This window comes from Giraffa tippelskirchi, chromosome 6 (assembly GCF_054371585.1).
Source record: "Giraffa tippelskirchi isolate mGirTip1 chromosome 6, T2T-mGirTip1v1.2.pri, whole genome shotgun sequence".
Lineage (NCBI taxonomy): Eukaryota > Metazoa > Chordata > Mammalia > Artiodactyla > Giraffidae > Giraffa > Giraffa tippelskirchi.
The window spans coordinates 44,247,923-44,266,174 of NC_137280.1; the positions used below are offsets into that span (position 1 = coordinate 44,247,923).

An 18,252-nucleotide genomic window follows, 5' to 3' on the forward strand; every position below is an offset into this window, starting at 1 on the left:
CTGTAGCCAAACAGCCAGCAACGCTGCGAAAGGGACAGCTGTGGGAACAGATCAGTCATCTCACAGCCCTAGGGTCAGGGGCTGGTAGGCACCAGGCCTTGCAGGAGCAGAGGAAGGGGTTAGCTTGATTGTTGTGAGCTTCCGGAACAATGATTGGTCTTCAAAGAGAACAGGTGGAAGGGCATCAGGTGCTTATGGAAGAGTCAAAAAGTACCTGAAACCTTCAAACAGGATCATGCCACTGGGGAGAGAGGTAATAAATATTGCCAGGGTGTAATGTAGGACTGGGGTTTCCCAGGTGGCTTAGTGGGTAAAGAACCTGCCTGCAATACAAGGAGATGTAAGAGACATAGGTTCATATCCCCTGGTTGGGAAGATCCCTTGGAGAAGAGCATGGCAACCCACTCCAGTATTCTTGCCTGGAGAACAGTCCGTGGAATTGCAAAGAGTTGGACACCACTGAGCACACACACATTCAAGGTAGGACAATTAGATGAGTTATGCTGTGCTAAGTAACAGAATAATGACTTGCAAGATAGAATATTTCTACTACTTAGGCTAAAGTTCTTTTAAGGATTTTAGAAACAACTTTTCATGTAATTTCCGTATTTTAACCCATTTATGAGAAGCTTTGCATGCTCCTATGGTATCATTTTGTTGGCACTGCTTGAGTTAACGTATGTGTTTGAGAAAAGTGAAACTTTTTTTAATAGTTTTGTCCTTTGAGAGACTGCCATTAAATATCCTGAATTAGTGCTGAATTCAAACTTTACCTCACTTCTCACTTCTTTCATACCTACTGATTTTTTTTTTCCTTTGTGTGGTCTCAATCTCACCTTTCAGTCCTCTAAGCAAATTCTGATTCCTCCATTCCTTATTCAGATAACTCCTAAAGCCTTAGCTGTCAGCGCCCAGTGAGTTAGACTTAACTGGAACCAAGCAGTTCTCAGATTTTATTTTGCCCTCAGCTCTTAATGCTCCATTGCTGGAGAAGATGCAGGCAGAGACCAACGTTCTCACACTGGAGAATGAATGAATCCTGACAGCCTGGGTTTAATGACATGTACTTGTGGCCTTTGAGTTGATCTACCTGCAGTGCTTCTGAAGCCGTGTTGCCACAAATTTAAACCATTTTCTTTTCTCTGTCGATGTGGTTGACTTTGTGTCTGATTTTTTTTTTGTTCTTCGCCTTCCAGGATCTGTCTTTAAATTTAAGGTCCTACCTCATAGACATATATAGATTGTGTAAAAGAAAGATTCTGGACAAATGGTTATATATGCATGGTGTACTATGAAAGGTTATCCACTGTCAATTTTACCTATCAATACATTCAATATTGATAGGTAATATTGAAGTGGGGTGCTAAATGGTATATTGGTGATAGCAGATTCAGTGATAGTTCTTACAAGCAAAAGTGTTTTCTAGCCAGTTATACCCAGAATCTTTTCTGGCTACCATTTTCTCTTCCTGATCCGTGTGGTACATTTGTTTTCAAAGTAGGACCTGCATATTTCAAACTTATGGCATGATGGTTGGTTCCATGTCAGCAGTCACACCTTCCCATTGATGGAAATGAAACCAAGCTTGTTGCTTTCTCTTGAAGCAAGAGAGCCAGGGAGCTTTGCCGGGGGTTGGGGGAGGTAGCCTTCAGATGGGTTCACTTTGCCATTTCTTCATGCCGAAGGGAAACCATGATGTAGTAACACCAAAGTCCGAGTCAGAAAGAGAGGGAGGTGACTTGGAGCCGAAGTTCCTCCCACTCCCAAAGAAAGTGCAGCTGTGCGTTTTTAATATGCACGGCAGGAGATTTCAGCAGCTCGATGATATATAGTGCATTAATGTTGAAAAGATAAACACATTTGGAGAGCACAGGAAGGGCCTTGTGTTTTTATGTTAGCAGAATGCTTCCTAATGAATAAGAATGTGCTGCTGGCTTCACGGAGCCAGATGGCAGCTTTTCTAATTTTAGTTGGGTGCAGATGCATAATTCTCTGGTTTTACCTTCTAGAACCTTTGAGATGCTACATCACTTTCCCTGTAATATTTTATCTGTAGTGCTTGGCCAGAAACTGCCTGTCATCGTCTCAATGACTTCTCTGCTCACTCTCAGCGTGGGTCCCAGCACTGCTGGGTTGGACTGTCACTTCACCTGAAATCCTCAATGCAGGAAAAGGTGGAAATTGTGGGTATATTCCCGCTTGAGTGTTAAAATTTGTTATGGAGATAATTAAACTCGTCTTTGACGTCAGTCTGCTGAAAAATTGATAGGTATCTGGGTGAGCGATTGCACTCATTTTGGAGCAGTGGAATTAATTATAAAACCTGCATAAAGTATCGGGTTCCCTTTTAGTTGAAGGTACTAATACCTTAAATAATACCACTTCGGTAAAAGCAGCTCTCCTCATACTTGACCAAACTTGGGAACAACTTTTAAACTCTTACTTGTTACATGTCAGGGCATCCAAACATGGGCAATGTTCAAATATTCTCCATGCATAGATATAAAAATACACCGTGGGTTATTTTTCAGGTTATATATTTTTCAGAGTGAATCACTGATACTTGTTTCAATTCTGACTTTTTAAAGATAATTTCCACAAGTTTTCCGTGGCTTCTTCAGATGATTTTTTTTTTTTTTAATTTTTCTATGTATTTATGACATGTGGAATCTTAGTTCCCTGACCAGGGATAGAACCCATATACCCTGCATTGGAATCGTGGAGTCTTAACCACTGGACCACCAGGGAAGTCCCATATTCAGATGACTTTTTTTTTGAGAGAGAAAAAGAGCGTAAACCTCTTAAATAATGACCATATTACCATGTCCCTCTAATGCGCAGACATTAAATAGCACTTAGGTTTCTAAGTCATTGGTGGTTGTCGCCGCTGCTGCTGCTGCTGGAATTAGAGCAATTATATGGCTGTCCCCTGGGCCGTGGCTGCCGTCCCTGTGAGAGGCAGGAATCTGTTCTGGCCACATTTTTCAGAAAGGCCCTGGGAGTGCATGTTCTCAGTTCAGTTAACTAATTAACAAGTAGATGAGACCTTCTAATATTATAAGATTCACTAAGTTACCAAAAATCAATGAATGATGTTCTCTAAGGATATGTAAAGGTCTTTAAGAAACATACAAACATCACTTCATACTTTAAAAATAGCTATATATGCTCTTTTTTTCCAAGGATAAATAAATTTTTTTGCTAGAATCACAGTTTCTGTGTGTTTCTGTTCTCACCAGGAAATTTAAATTTTACTCTGTATTTGTAAATTACTTAAATATCTAGAGATTAAACACTTCCCTACTCACCTTTCCTTTTGTTCTGAGAGAAAGCACAAGTAATAATTACTTATGAAGAAAAGCATATGGAATATAATATTAATGATTTTCTCCCAGTTTGTGGTATGACTCATCTGAACACAGTCTCTAAAGAAATGGGGTTTGTTCTTTGCTTTGAAACTGGCAATTAATTCATTGGTATTGGATTTCTAGAGTGCAGGTGAATGGAGGAAGGATGGGCTTGCTCTTGGAGCAGCTACCCAGGAGGGAGGGTCAGTAGCAGAAAGATGACGGCCACATCCTTGGACAGTCTCTTTAATCAGAGCATTGCATTTTTAACGCTGGGCTGTTACAAAGACCTAGAGCTATTTCATGGCATTTTTGTCTTTAGCGGGGTGAGGAAGAAAAGGACAGACTTACTGTTTTCACTGTCGCTTTCTCAGGTCATATTTTTTTTTTTTTATTAAGCTTTAGCTTTATTACATTTCATATTCTTTACCTAAAAAGAACAACCTTAATAGTCAAAGTGCAGAAGAACTGGGAAGCAGGGCATGGAGGAGAAGGCTTTTTGTAGGCTCTGAAAATTCAGTTTTATCATCTCTTTTCTCAGTGTAAGAGTTCCACCTGTAATAATGAGATTTCATGAGGTTTTGATCATTTGAAAAGATCTGGGATGATTTTTCAGTAAACCGTGGAGTTTACTGAAGGATATTTTTGTAACAGAATATATTTTTATGATTAATGGATGCAAAATATAGAAAAGTCAATATAATTTGTGACCACTGAGAAAACTGCCTAACTTAAAAATATTGAAGAGTATGTTTTAGTATAGTAATGGCTGTTCTTACAGAAGTATAAATATATCTAAGGATTTAAGCTTATTTATATCAGGGACATAAAAATAGCATACTCATTCTTGAAATGCTCCCACAAAATACCAATGTATGTCTGGGTAACATGACAAGATATCTCAAAGGAGTTTTTTTCTTCCTCCTGTTTGACTATAAAGCCCAAATGAATTTTGTACAGAGGTAGTAATTACTTCATGAAAAGTACCCAAATAATTTATTTACTCTATGAGTAGTGAACAGTTCCCATTCTCTGAGTGAATATATGAAGAGCACTGTGTGAACATCGAACATTTTAAAAGTTCTCTTACAGATACTCAGTGGCCTCATCTGGAATTTTCCTTGCCAGCACACTAACATAATTTCAGACTGACCTTGGGAAAATCTTTGTTGTTTTCATTCTGAGTCCAGGATTCCTAAAATTCCAGCTTAGACAAACTGTTGGCCATTATTCCTAAACACTGGTTTCAGAGGCCAGGCTGAGATTTCCCCAGGAACAGACGCCACACATCCATTGCTTTTGCCATGCACTCACGTATCCCACAGAATCCAGCACCACTACAGGGGATGTGCAAGTATTTTCAGCTCTGTCTAGCCTTTTTTTAAAAAAATATCTTCTTTGAATTTAAAGTTAGTGCCTCACTGTTCAGCCCTAAGTTCTCATTTGACTCAGTAGATGCCCCCAGCAAGATATATCCTCTCATCCAACAAGGATCCTTCATTCCACCTGCAGCACAAGCATGACTGGAACACACAGCAGGACACCAAGACACATGGACAGTATTTCTGGCCAGTTTCCTCTTACCAGCCCTGCATTCTTTGTGAGTGCCTGTTAGCTGCTGCTTTTCTCCCAAAAATTTATCAGTTGAATGTTACAGGGAAAAAATGACATGGTTGATCATTGCAGTTTTTCAGGATGATAATTATTTTTATCCAGGCTTTCCAGTAGAGCCCAAACACATGTTTTGCCCCCTCTGAATCATCTCTTACATTAAATTTTAGGCCCTTAACCTAAATTATGATCTGTACATTCCTAAAGATGAAAGAAAATGATAATCTCATGCTTTGTATTTTCTGATAAGCATTAAAAATTCAGTGCCTGAACACATTGCTAGAACATTTAGAATACCCCAATATGAAAGTCTGTCACTGTTCAGGAACCTGCATGATTGAGTTTTTCCAAGTTTGAATTTTTTAATTCCACAAAATATTGAATGGATTCAGGAAACTTTGGGGTCTTCAGCATGATAATCAGATCCTCAAAATGTAAATATCTCACAAAGTATGTTGATTATCTCTGAAAGACTTGGGAAATAAAAATAAGATACACGGAAGTAATGTACCGTTCAAGGATTATCAGCAATGTTTTATAACAACTTGAAGTGGACTGTGATGTATCAAAATGTTGAATCACTATATTGTACACCAGAAACTGATTTAATATTGTATATCAACTGTTCTTCAGGTTTTTTTACCAAAGGACTTGGAAATGGATTATCAGAAACATTGTCATTTTGTATTATTTTGCCCTAAAATGAGGCTGAGGATTACTCAGTCTGCAGAGTCTTAACACTCCTACACCCTGAATGTCACCACACTGAAGACAAAAAGTAAATAAAAGGGAATGCACGGACGTTTATAATATCCATTACATGACTTTTGCGATTCAGTAGTCATGAAACTCAGGGATCCTTTAGGCCTTAACCTGCAGAGACCTCACAGGGCAGGGCTGTTAAATTAGAGGAGAAGTAGATGAAGCAGCAGCTGACGGTGCCCGTCCTGTCCCTGGACTGATGTGGGGAAGGGAGCAGAAACTGAAGAGAAATACAGCTTCTCAGAGTGAACTGGGGCTGGGGGGAGTATGCCCCAATATGTGTTTATTTAGGGGTTATTTGGCAATGAAAAAATTTCTGGGAAAAATGGGGAGGGGGGAAGAGGAGCGCCTGAGATCCCGCCTGCCCCAGGTGAGAATGACTGAAGAGCTGGGCTGAGACCAAGCCAGCAGCTAGGGCGAGGGACCCACAGTTGACAGCTGGGGAGAGCAGCAAGGAAAGATGAAGTGAGGACTAGCACATCCTCACATGCTGAGTTATAAAGGCTATTGACAAGTCACAGCTCTATTTATAGCCGGTCACAATTATTCAGATCTAAGCAGGTGAATCAGGAATGTCGCAGTCACTGAGAAACAGATACTCCCTGCTTCTGACCTCTGCCTTTGGAACTCAGTCAGCAAGAGCTAATAAAGACAGATATGCTAGTAGTAAGTTATATTTGTAAGCTACTTGATGGGGTTTTTGTTTTGTTTTTCCTTGTTTTTAGCTGTGCTGCACGACACGTGGGATCTTAATTCCCCAGCCAGGGATTGAACCCATACCCCCTGCATGGGAAGCTGAGAGTCTTAAAACACTGGAACGCTAGGAAAAGCCCTTACTTTCTGGTTTTTAAAGTGTGTTTTACATGTCCCATTTACTCCTGTCACAGCCCATGATGCAAGAAGGCAGGAACTAAGGCCTGCAAAAGTTGAAGTGACATGCTCTGACTTGTACTAAGTGGCTGAGCTGAGACTTGAACTACACAGGCCCTCTTCCCTTTTCCACTGATACATATGCATGTGGACGATTTCCATCAAGATTTGGAGGGCCTGCATAATTCCTAATTATTTTCTATAGGCTCCTAGGTACAAATTAAGCTTTACAGGTTTTCACAAATACTGTATAAAATCTTCTGTTACAAAAAAAAAAGAAGCAGAGTCTGCTAAGTTCATGAAAGCAAGTTGATTCTGAGTAATGAATTGATTTACAGTTTTCTTTGTGGTTCAGTCTCTCAGTCATGTCTGACTCTTTGTGACCCCATGGACTGCAGCACACCAGACTTCCCTGTCCTTCATGTCCTTCACTATCTCCCAGAGTCTGCTCAAACTGATGTCCGTTGAGTCGGTGATGCCATCCAACCATCTCGTCCTCACAGTTTTCTTGACTTGCATTTAATTACAGTGATAACATGCAGTGTAAACAAGGCTATGATTTATTCCAGGACAAATAATTGACACATTTTGTTGTGTTGTTTTCTAGCAAATTGTTGAGATGTATCTTGTTATGCTTTAAACTTGTCTTGGTGTTCTCAAAATAACCCATTTGCATATACATTGATGACTGTGCATCTGTTTCTTCCACGAGCCTTTTCCATGACGGAATGTCTTCCCGGGCCTGGTGGGAAGTTGCTTCGCCCATTTGAGTCCAGGAGCCCAGACCACGCATCTCTGAACTAGATGAAAGGGCTGCCGATGAAATTCTCCGAGTGCCTGATAGGTTGTCTCACTCTCTGCCTCATGTCGTTAAGCACCTTCCTCCAGACAGGGGCCAGTCTTTCTGGTTATTCTAAATGTGAGGGTGACAAGAGGTGGAACAGTCCAAAAGCCACAGGAGTGTCCCATGGAAGCAGCAACAGTGGTCAGGACTCGTTTTTATTCCTTCAGATGCATCTCTGATTTCTCTCCCAAAGCCTGAACTACAGACTTCCGGTCAGTCATCCCTGCCTGGGAAGTCTGCAGCCCTAATTGTGCTGCAGTATGTAACAGTTTTGCAGTCTTGAAAAAAAAGAAAATGCTTGTTGGGGACTGGCATGAAACCTCTAAACTCATTTTATCGGCAGCCTGAAAGGGGCTCTGAGCCACAGGCCCTGGAGGTGAAAAGTTAATGTTCTGGCTCCCGCTTCCAGCAGTTTCTCTCGTGCCATGGCAGCAGGGATGTTCTCTAACTCTTTTACAGTCTGATCTGATCCTGCTGAAGATTTATTTTTTGAAGTCATAACAATAAAAATGTTCTTGTGTCACTCTGTCCTTGAAATAGCACACCAGTTAATTCACACTCATGTTTGTTGCAGAGAAAGCAGCAGCTGCCAACATCGATGAAGTGCAGAAGTCAGACGTATCGTCCACCGGGCAGGGGGTCATTGACAAGGATGCGCTGGGGCCGATGATGCTGGAGGTATTTCACTGTGCTGTTGATCTTCCCAGTGTTCCGTTTAATCTTTCCGTGAATGCTGCTGTATTTAAAATGGACCACCAAGAAGGTCCTACTGTATAGCACAGGCAACTCTACTCGTTGTTATGTGACAGCCTGGATGGGAGGGGAGTTTGAGGTACGGAATAGATACATGTATATGTATGGCTGAGTCCCTTTGCTGTCCACCTGAAACCATCACAGCATTGTTAATTAGCTATACTCCAATCTCAAAAGTTAAAAAAAAAACAAACCCAAAATTCATTTTTAAGTAAATATAATTTAAGGCTAATCCACATTTACTTTTCACTCTTAAGATGGAAATACTACTGACCTCTTGAGCTTACTAATAATATGTATCTAAAATTTACTCCTGGTTCCAGCTTACATACCTTTCAAATTGATAATGTAGAATTAAATTAACTAGATTAGAATATAAATTTGACCAAGTGCTAGTTGAGCATCCATTTCACAAGCACTCATGTTCACAAGTCCAGTTAAATTCTGTGATATATTATGTTTTCAAATGTTCCTAGAATTCTTAGATTTTCACCTGTCCAAGTACAGATACTTATGTATACATGCTAAAATTTGAGGACCAAATGGGGGTTTACACTTTTTATTTATGCTACATGAATCTAGATTATTGATTTCATAAAGACAAAAATTGAAGTAATATTCAGAACTTTTATGATAAGCATCACTGCAATGGGTGGTCTTAACTGCCATTTCTTTTTGAGAGGGGCCAACTTTTTTTTAATTGGAGTATAATATGTAATTGTTTCACAATGTTGTGTTAGTTTCTGCTGTACAACAGTGTAAATCAGCTGTGAGTATACATATATCTCCTCCTTCTTGATTAACTGCCATTTCTTTATTAACTTTAAGAATTTTCATGACCAGACTACTATATAGAACTTGTTAACTCCCATTTTCTTATTTTATTAACCCAGTACAGTATTACAAATTCTTTGCTGTACCTATTCCAAAATTAAAACTCAGGATGTAGGCTATAGTAAGATGAGGGGGAAAAAATGTCAGTGAATATATAACAAGAAGCAGAGGAGCCCTGAGACTTAAATTATGTCAGTTCTCAGGATAATTTACTCTGCTGATGATATGATGAGATTGAAAATTATCACATGGCCAGAAGGTCTGCAGCATTGCCGTTGTAGAATTGCTTCACTGGCAGCCACTGCACATATAGAAATTAGGATTTTTAAAGTGAAGATAACCAGTTGGCGCATAAGATGATTTTTATTTTTAGAAAGTCTAATTCTGTGAAAATCTACTGTATAATGGGGCTAGGGAGACACACAAAAAAATGTAAAGATTGTCTGACCCAGTCTTTATTTTTAGAGATGACAAAATTCAACCCTTGGGGATATCCTGCTGGCCAAAAGACTTTAAAGGACCCTATGTTGGGCCCTGCTTATTTCTCTTTTATCACTGGCTTGAAAACACGTAATGACAATTTTTAGAGAAAAAGCAAAAATACACTTAACCTGATTTTCCAGAGTTGACAAGGCACTGGAAGGCCAGAGAGCCCTGCTTCCTACTTGGTTCTTAGAAGCAGCTGAGAAAACCCTTAACTAGGCAGATCTTAGAATTCGATGAAAGAACTGGAAACAAAATTCATTTGGAAATGATGGGGAATTTTAATTATTACAGTTAGGAAAAGTCCATATACCTGTGTTTATTACTTACATTGAGGGTGACTTAAGGTAGAGTGGAAACTCTTGGGAAGATTTTCAAGGCTTCTAAAAAGAGATGCTGGCAGTAACCACAAGGCTATGACTCAAGCTCTTTGAGAGCAAGCTCATTAATTGCAGAAATCAGATTGCTAGATGTCAATGGATCTTATCTTATAAGATCAAATCCAATTGCAAAAGTCTTCTGAGAATTCAGTGCATTGAGCAAACACCTGTGTAGCAGGACTTCAGTGCTAAATATGTGAGAGGTAATGCTTTGAATCTAGAGACTTAAGGTTTGAATTTGCATCTTTTCCCTGTTAACATGTAATAATTTAAACAGAGAAAACTTGCTCTCATTGAGCCATTCTAGGCATAGATGCACACTCATGCTTACATCATAGCATAGTAGTTGCTAGGCAACAAAACTAAATGTCAGGTTTTTTTCATCAGAGCATATCATAGTGAGCTTTAAGAAAACAAATAGTTTTATAAGGTGAAAGAATTTCATCTTTCCACTATATCTTTACCATTGTATAAAGCAGTAGGAAGCTACGTGCACTTCCAAAAGTGACCCGTAGATAATATTATCATGACAATCCCTGTTGAAGGTATGTTTAAAGCTGTGAGTTTAAAAGAACACTTAGTACATAACTAATCAACTGACTTACTTCCTGACCTCCCTCCCCACATACCCCATATACACATGCGCACACACTCATACAAGGTTTCCAACAGTTGATGCCAACCTGTCATGGAAGGCATTTACACAGTCTTACTTCGGCTTGCACATTGTTTACACCAGTGGGAACACCACAATGAACATTTAAGAAGAGCTTAAAACAAAATTGTGTCTGTATATATGTATATACATGTGTGTATACATATATATACACACATATACATACATATGTATACATACATATACACACATATACATATATATATGTATATATACATACATACATATATGTATATATTTTAAGAGCTTTTCATTGGTGCCTTATGGTCAGTTCTAATTTGAGAGTGCGTAGTTTTGTCATGAAAATATGTCAAGATGAAATATTTCAAAGAAAGCTCACAGAATAAGAGCCACACTGTGCCCCATTCATGCACATTGTTATATTGGTGTGTCCATGAAACATCCATGTGAAAAACTAGTAAATACACAGCCTGAAGAAACTGGCATGAACTGGGGGGACCCCTTGGCCCTGATCCAAGGAATGCCTGGTCACTATCAAGCCTCATCCAGTCCTAATAGCTCCCTGATCCGTAAAACAGCTCTGACAAATGAGGATCAAACCAAAAAGGGAAAGGAGGCAGAACTAAGAGAAACTCACTGAGCACCCAGACTTTGCCTTGTCCAGGCAACCGTGACAAGAAGGTGCTCTGGGTCAACACTGGGGGAGAAGTCTGTGCCACCTGGGAATCAAAGAACAAGCTTTGGAGTCAGTCCACCCGGATTTTCATCCCAGCTCTGGTTGCAAGAGCTTGGGCAAATCACTTACACTCTTTGAGTCTCAATTTTTCCTTCTTCTGCAAATTGGCAAAGGGAAAAATATTCCTTCCAGAATTGTAAATGTTAAAATGACACAGTGGTAAATTCCCTCGCAATCCAATGGTTAGGACCCTGCGCTCTCACTGCCGAGGGCCCCGGGTTCGATCGCTGGTCAGGGAACTAAAATCCCACAAGCTGCACAGCACGGCCAAAAAAATAAATAAGTAAAAATAAAATGACACAGTGTGTTTAAGGCTCAGTAAATGTGTCGATATCTACTATTATTTCCTGAAATGATCCTCGGCCCTTCGTCTCCTTCCCTAATCTGTTTCGGAATGATGGCAGAGTGAACCGTGCACCCATCACAGGAAAAATGCTCCTGCTCTCCGGGAGATTTAGGAACCTACATCTTCACTTGAAGAATAAAGAAATACAGCCAGGCACAATTAGTTAACTTTCTTTCCCTCAGTGTTAGAAACCTAAACCCCAAGGCCCTGTGTAGTCTCAGCCTGAGGTCCCCAGGAAGACGGGTTTGTCACATCAGAGACACACTTCCCAGAACCTTCCCCCACTGACACCAGACAATAAAGGATTGACGTTGCTTAAAAAGGTCTGAGATCATTTTCATTTCTTTTCATTTAAGACTTGGCAGCTTAGCAAAATTTTCTGGTTTTTTTTTCCTTGGCATTTATCCTTAAACTGTGGGAAATTATCAGTGACTTCTCCCTCGCATTGTATTCCGTGAGGAACTATACCAAAGACAAGTAATAGCTCTGAACTGGATCAGTAGCGTACAAGTTGTTCTCCGCCTTGCGGAGTACATCCATCTCATTCGGAAAATACAGATAAATGCCTGCATACTCTTAATGTGGCAGTAATTATCTCCTGATAAAGTAACAGGGTGAGTGTTTGTCATTTAGTTTATGACAAGAAACCCTGATAGAGGCCCTGTCCCACTGTCTAAGATGGAATCATCTCACCAAGAAAAATGTGTTCGTTGTTTCTGAACGCGAGGGGAGGTGGGAGAGAGATCTCGTTTCTTCTCCATGAGTGAATCATGTTTCCCTTAAAAGGACCATTCCCTCCTTAACAGTTGCACGTGACCTTCTGCTGCAGCCTTTCTAACACAGTTTGTGCCTCTTCCCGTAGGCCCTTGATGGGTTCTTCTTTGTAGTGAACCTGGAAGGCAACGTTGTGTTTGTTTCAGAGAATGTGACACAGTACCTAAGGTATAACCAGGAAGAGCTGATGAACAAAAGCGTCTATAGCGTTCTGCACGTTGGGGACCACACTGAATTCGTCAAAAACCTGCTGCCAAAGTCCATAGGTAAATGAATGTCCTCCGGGTCTCTCCTCGCCACCCCACACCACCCCCACCAGAGGGAGGTGAAACAGAACTCTTTTATGTCAGTCGGGGATAACAGTAACTGGGTAGTGTTTTAAGAGATGCTTGTGTTAAATGTTTTAAGCTTAGAGGTCATGGAGAAAAGGGCATCTGTAGATATTGGTCTATGCATGATCATTTTGACCCTGTATTTAAAGTTAGTGAAAGGACTTCAGATGGAAAGCAGTCATATGGCAACTATTTTCATGGGGTTTGTTTGGTGGTTTTTTTCAAGACAGTGCCCAATTGCCTCCCACCCTATCCAGTGCCAGCCAACTCTGTTTTGTCCTTTTTCTCCATGACCACTTAAGAAGTAGAAGGTCATGAGAAGCTTGAGATTGAGTTTATTTTGAGTCCCGGCTTGTGAAGAGTATGATGTGGGTGTATACGGCGTTCTAAAAATAAAATGTGAAGGAACAAGTGGCGTGTCGCGGTTCGGATGCTCTCAGCCTGGGAGCCCAAAATGGGCTCTTTGGCTTCACAGACTCTTCAGTGGCTCTGTAGGTGACATGGCCGTGCACTACCTCCTTCCCCACCCACTGCTGCCCCTTCCTGCCCTCCTCATCTTGATCTGGAGATACTGTCCAAAAGTGTCTGTGATTATGAAGGGCCATATTTTAAAGTGGGTAATTCACTGCATGGGCCCACCTCAGTGGCTGCTTGGGGAGCATAACTGTTTCCACTCACTAAGTGCTCTTTTTTAATATTCTCACTTAAGCTGATGATGCTAAGAACATCTTCATGGCTAAAAAGAAATGCATATTTCAGTAGAGAATGAAGTCAAGTCCTGAGTTAGCAAGTATTTTTGTTCCTTTTCTTAAAACTGTTTATACTAGCTGGTCTCACTGTCACCACAGTAAATAGGAAAAGGTCCTTTCACATTCCATTATGGCTAGCTTTTCTTTTAATAGGATAACCCTTTGTTTTAAGTGACTGCAGCAGTAATACAAAATGTGAGATCCTTTTATTATATTCTCTAGTAAATGAACAGGAAAATGAGATTTCTTACTTCAAATAACTAGTATTTTCAAATCTCTTCAGTAATTTTATGACTTTCTCAAAGGACCTGTACTTATTAATTTCACTATTATTGTTCACTTGTCTAAAGAGCTCTCTGCCTTACTTTACATTGTATTTTTTTATACTTTCAAACTACTTATTAACCTGAATTATAAGAGGTCTTTTTTTTCTTTGATTACTCTATGTAGTCTCCTCTATGTAAATAAGCTTTTAAGAATACTGATGGTAAAATAAACTTTTCAGATCTCTATATCAAGCTAGCTGTGGTTCCTTCAGTGAAACAGTTTCTTGCAGTTAACTTGATATTTCCTTTTTCTCTCCAGGATTTGTTTCCTTCGTTCCGCCTCTGCAGCCCAGTATCTGCGGGGTTAGCATTGTGGGACCTAACTGGTCTTTCAGATGTTTTCTAGCTAGTGACTTTTGAGAGTGCTTTGCTTATCTTATGACTTGCCTTTTTTTTATTTCTCTCTGGTTTCTGTAATGCATCTCAAAAAAAAAAAAAAATGTCTTTCTTCTCTTACATCATCTTTTTCTTGAATTGATATATATGTTTAATATATTGGTATTAAATTCCTGAGTATTGATAAGAAAATAGAAGACATAGTATAGTAGTATTTCATTGAAAAGAAATAAATGACATTAGCAGTGTATCCTCAAGATTATTTCAGTCTTAATGAAGAAATATACGTGAAGAAAAAAAAAATACAGCCCAATTACAGATTATACACTTAAAATTTTGGTGAAGTTCTAGGGAAGAGGAGTCAGTAAGAAGCCGCAGTGGTGGGATGCGTAGAGTTGCTGGTTATATAACTAGAGGATCTCAAGCCTTGGAGCAGGAGTACATGTTGTTAGGAGACATGGAGAGGTCCTGACCTTTTAGATGAGGTAGCAGGTGCAGAGATGTCCATGTGGGACTGGGTATGGACAGTGATGGGGGCAGATCTTGTGCCCAGCAACATGAAAGATCCAGCTGGATGGGTAAGAGGGGGCTGGTTAAAAATCAGGGCCTGAACTTGAAGGGAAAGAGTCCGGGTGAAGAGTAAGCAGTGTGAAAGACATTTGAGATTCCCACGAAGTTTCCCAAGAATTCACCCAGTCATTCTTCCCCTTTAGATTTTGAAGTTACTTAGAAAAGTGTAAACACTATATAAAAGTAAAATCACTGCATGTTTCTTACACCATTTTGATAACTTGGCAGAAGCCAGTCTGACACTAGTTTCTTTACCCTGTTGGGTTGCTTTTGCCTTTTGCTCAGTGAACGGGGGAGCTTGGTCCGGTGAACCTCCCAGGCGGAACAGCCATACTTTCAACTGTCGGATGTTGGTAAAACCTTTACCTGAAGCAGAAGAGGAAGGTCATGATAACCAGGAAGCACATCAGAAATATGAAACTATGCAGTGCTTTGCTGTCTCTCAACCAAAGTCCATCAAAGAAGAAGGGGAAGGTAGGGGCTACTTCTCTAAGATATGTTACTATCATGTATTCCTGCGCTACTTCTTTCACACTTACTAATCTGAAAGTAGAAGCCACACACAGGAAAATTTAGAGGCAGTTCCTTTGTTTTTTTCACCTGCTTAACAATTCTTGTGATCAATTTAATTATCAAGTTTTTAAAACAGCACTGTCCAATAGAATTTTCTGTTTTGATGGCAGTGTTATGTATCTTCAATGTCCAGCACAGCCACCGGTAGCCACAGGTAGTTGTTGAGAATCTGAAATGTCAATAATGCAACTGGGGACCAAATTGTCAATTTTGTTAAGTCTTCATCTAAATACCCGCCACGTGGCTAGTAGCTACCCTGCGAGAGCAATTCCACTAGTATTGAACCTCTCAGGGATCCTAGGCATCTCTGAACACCTGCAGCAAGGTCCAAGCCACACCTTGGAAAACACCCATGGTACGAAGAACATCTTTTGTATACTTCCAAGAGATTAATGAATTTTTTGTGGTTTGTCTATGGATGCTGCATCCAGAATAAGAGAGGATGGAGATGGGAGCGGGAATGGGAGAAGAGTTCCAAACCGTAAGCTCTTAGGCACTTCCCTTTAAAGAGGTACTGATATAGTGTCCACCCCTATGCCTTCTGAGGAGATTGCTCTACACCTCTGAGAGTGTCACTCTCTATGATATGGGTCCAATTAAAATAAATAAATTAAAAAAAAAAAAGAATATTGGAGTGGATTGCCATGCCTTCCTCCAGGGGATCTTACCGACCCAGGGATCAAACCCATGTCTCCTGCATTGCGGGAGGTTTCTTTACTGCTGAGCCACCTGGGAAGCCCCAACATTGACCTTGCATGAGGTCAAATCCCTATGATAAATTCCTTATTCTACCCCAAGGGTCTTCAACCTTCAGGATCTCATTCCTGAAGATGATCTGAGGTAGAGCTGATGTAATAATAGAAGTGAATTGCTCAATAAATGTAATGTGCTTGAATCATCCCAAAGCCATCCCCCCCACACCACCACCATTCTGTGAAAAAATTGTCTTCCGTGAAACTGGTCCCTGGTGCCGAAAAGGTGGGGGACCACTGTTCTATATAACACCTAGAAATTTTCCTTCTCTGATCAAACCTTGATTAATACAGTGTGTCTGTTTGTTTTTATCTGTTAATAAAAAGAATCAAATTATTAAAAAAAAAATATGATATGGGACAATGCTGAATATGGCCTCCCAAGTGTGTAGCAGAAGGGAAAGAGCCAAGGCCCATCAGTCAGTGGAAACATTGTGGGCTTTATAATCAGACAGACCAGCTCCTACATCAGCTGCATATCAACACTGACTGTAGGCAAGCTTCTCAACCTCTCTGAACACCCATGTACTCTCTTAACCAGTGAAATCAACAATCCCAGTATCACAGTGTAATAAGGATTAAATGAGCATGCCTGGACCATGATTGGCATAGATATTTAATCCTCTTTTCAAAAAATATGTAAGTAATTTTTAATTTAAATTTTATTGGAAAAGAAGTAATTGAGCTGTCACAGATGATACATAGTTTTCAAAATTAAATTTTTATGTAGAGATGGAATGTCAAGCTGTTTTATTCTCCTGTATGCAACAGAGTAAGTGCTGCTAATTCATCTGTAATATTCTAAAGCCATATTCTTTAGCTGAGCTAATTTATGGTTTTGTGCTGTATATGTCAACATGTTTGTCCATTTAAAATCTGATTCCGAATGTTTACATAGTATAGCATAAGAGTAGGGTTTCTGAGCCATGGTGTGCTCATGTTCAAATCCTCACTTCCCCAAAATTTTATGTGATGTTGGACAAGTTACCGAAACTTCATGCTTTTGCTTCTCCTCTGTTAAGTGGTGATAATGCTAGTGCCTGCCTCATAGAGTTGTTAAGAGGATTAAATGAGTCAGTAGCCTATAAAGCAGCTAGAAAGATGTCTGTCTCATAGTAAGTGCTCAAAAATTTAGCTTTTATTATGTTGAAGATGAGGATTACATTTATTTTTGTGATACTCACTACTATTGGATATGTCTAAAGACATTCTTTCCCAAATTTAACATCATAAATCAGTGATATAAGATATGAAGAGACTTTTTTTAATCAACCTTTTATCCAGCACTTTTGAAATTGAAAGGGCTTTCAGTGTGCTCTGCATGTTACAAGATAAAACACGTCCTCCTTGATCTCCAGAAGGGAACACAGACACATAAAACAGTTGAAGTAGGGTAAGGAATAAATGCTTAGCATCAGTTGTGTGAGATCCTAGCCATGGCCAAGAAACTAAACTTGAGACACTGCATTTTCTAGGATTTGTTCTCCAAATCTGAGTCTAGATTCTGTTTATATACTTTGTTTTAAATTGCATATTGCCATTGTAGGAGCATCAACATAGTTCAGGAGAAGTTATATCTAGTTTTCCTATATCTTAATGAATCTAAAACTCAAAGAGAAAACCCTTGACGGTTTCAGTTGTCATCATTTGTAGGCTTTATTAAGAATTCAGATGGTTGTTACTATCAGCCAGTTAATAAGAAAGGGTTCCATTCATTTCCACCACTGGGGAGATGGTTTTGGATGGTCAGCTGTAGTATGGCAGATGCACTTTCATCACGTGTCGTGTGGCTTCAGCAGTTTATCCTCAGCTCCCCATATCTCAACCTCCCCCAGCTGCTTCCCACTCCAGGTGAGGACCAGAGGTACATAGTGTCTCGTTGCTCTCTCCCTTACTGACCTACAAGGTTGTACTGTCATAAGTGCATTTGATTTTGTTTGAAACACTACAAAAGGTTCCTATGATAACCATGAATATATGTGATTGAAGATTTGCAGTCCTGCTTGATCTGTGTGGCTAGAAGAGTTCCCATGAAGGAGAGACCAGCTCTTCCCTCATCAGAAAGTTTCACTACTCGCCAAGATCTCCAAGGTAAATATTCTCAGCAGAGAAGGGCAAAGAAATCATTCTAGAATACTTACGTGTTTGTCAATGCAAGGAGTGGGTCTAGAAGCCGGTGAAGAAGCTGAGCGTAGCAGCTGCTGCTGGGGCAGAAGCTGGAGGTGGGGTCGGGGGGG

The 18,252-nt window shown here is 40.0% G+C and overlaps 1 protein-coding gene across 34 annotated transcripts in view; it reads left to right on the forward strand.

The window, feature by feature from the left end:
- Positions 1–18,252, forward strand: part of NCOA2 (nuclear receptor coactivator 2) — a 428,580-nt gene that overhangs the window by 359,495 nt on the left and 50,833 nt on the right. For 27 of the 34 annotated variants that reach the window (XR_014057045.1, XR_014057046.1, XR_014057048.1 and 24 more), the window contains 4 exons: positions 8,009–8,112; positions 12,466–12,643; positions 14,976–15,164; positions 18,005–18,106. Coding sequence is in view for 30 of the 34 variants with exons in the window: in XM_081501778.1 (XP_081357904.1) it covers positions 8,009–8,112; positions 12,466–12,643; positions 14,976–15,164; positions 18,005–18,106 (573 nt within the window). In the remaining 4 variants the exon portion in view is untranslated. The remainder of the gene's footprint in view (positions 1–8,008; positions 8,113–12,465; positions 12,644–14,975; positions 15,165–18,004; positions 18,107–18,252) is intronic. The other 7 variants (XM_081501803.1, XM_081501802.1, XM_081501801.1 and 4 more) reach the window with 1 other exon arrangement.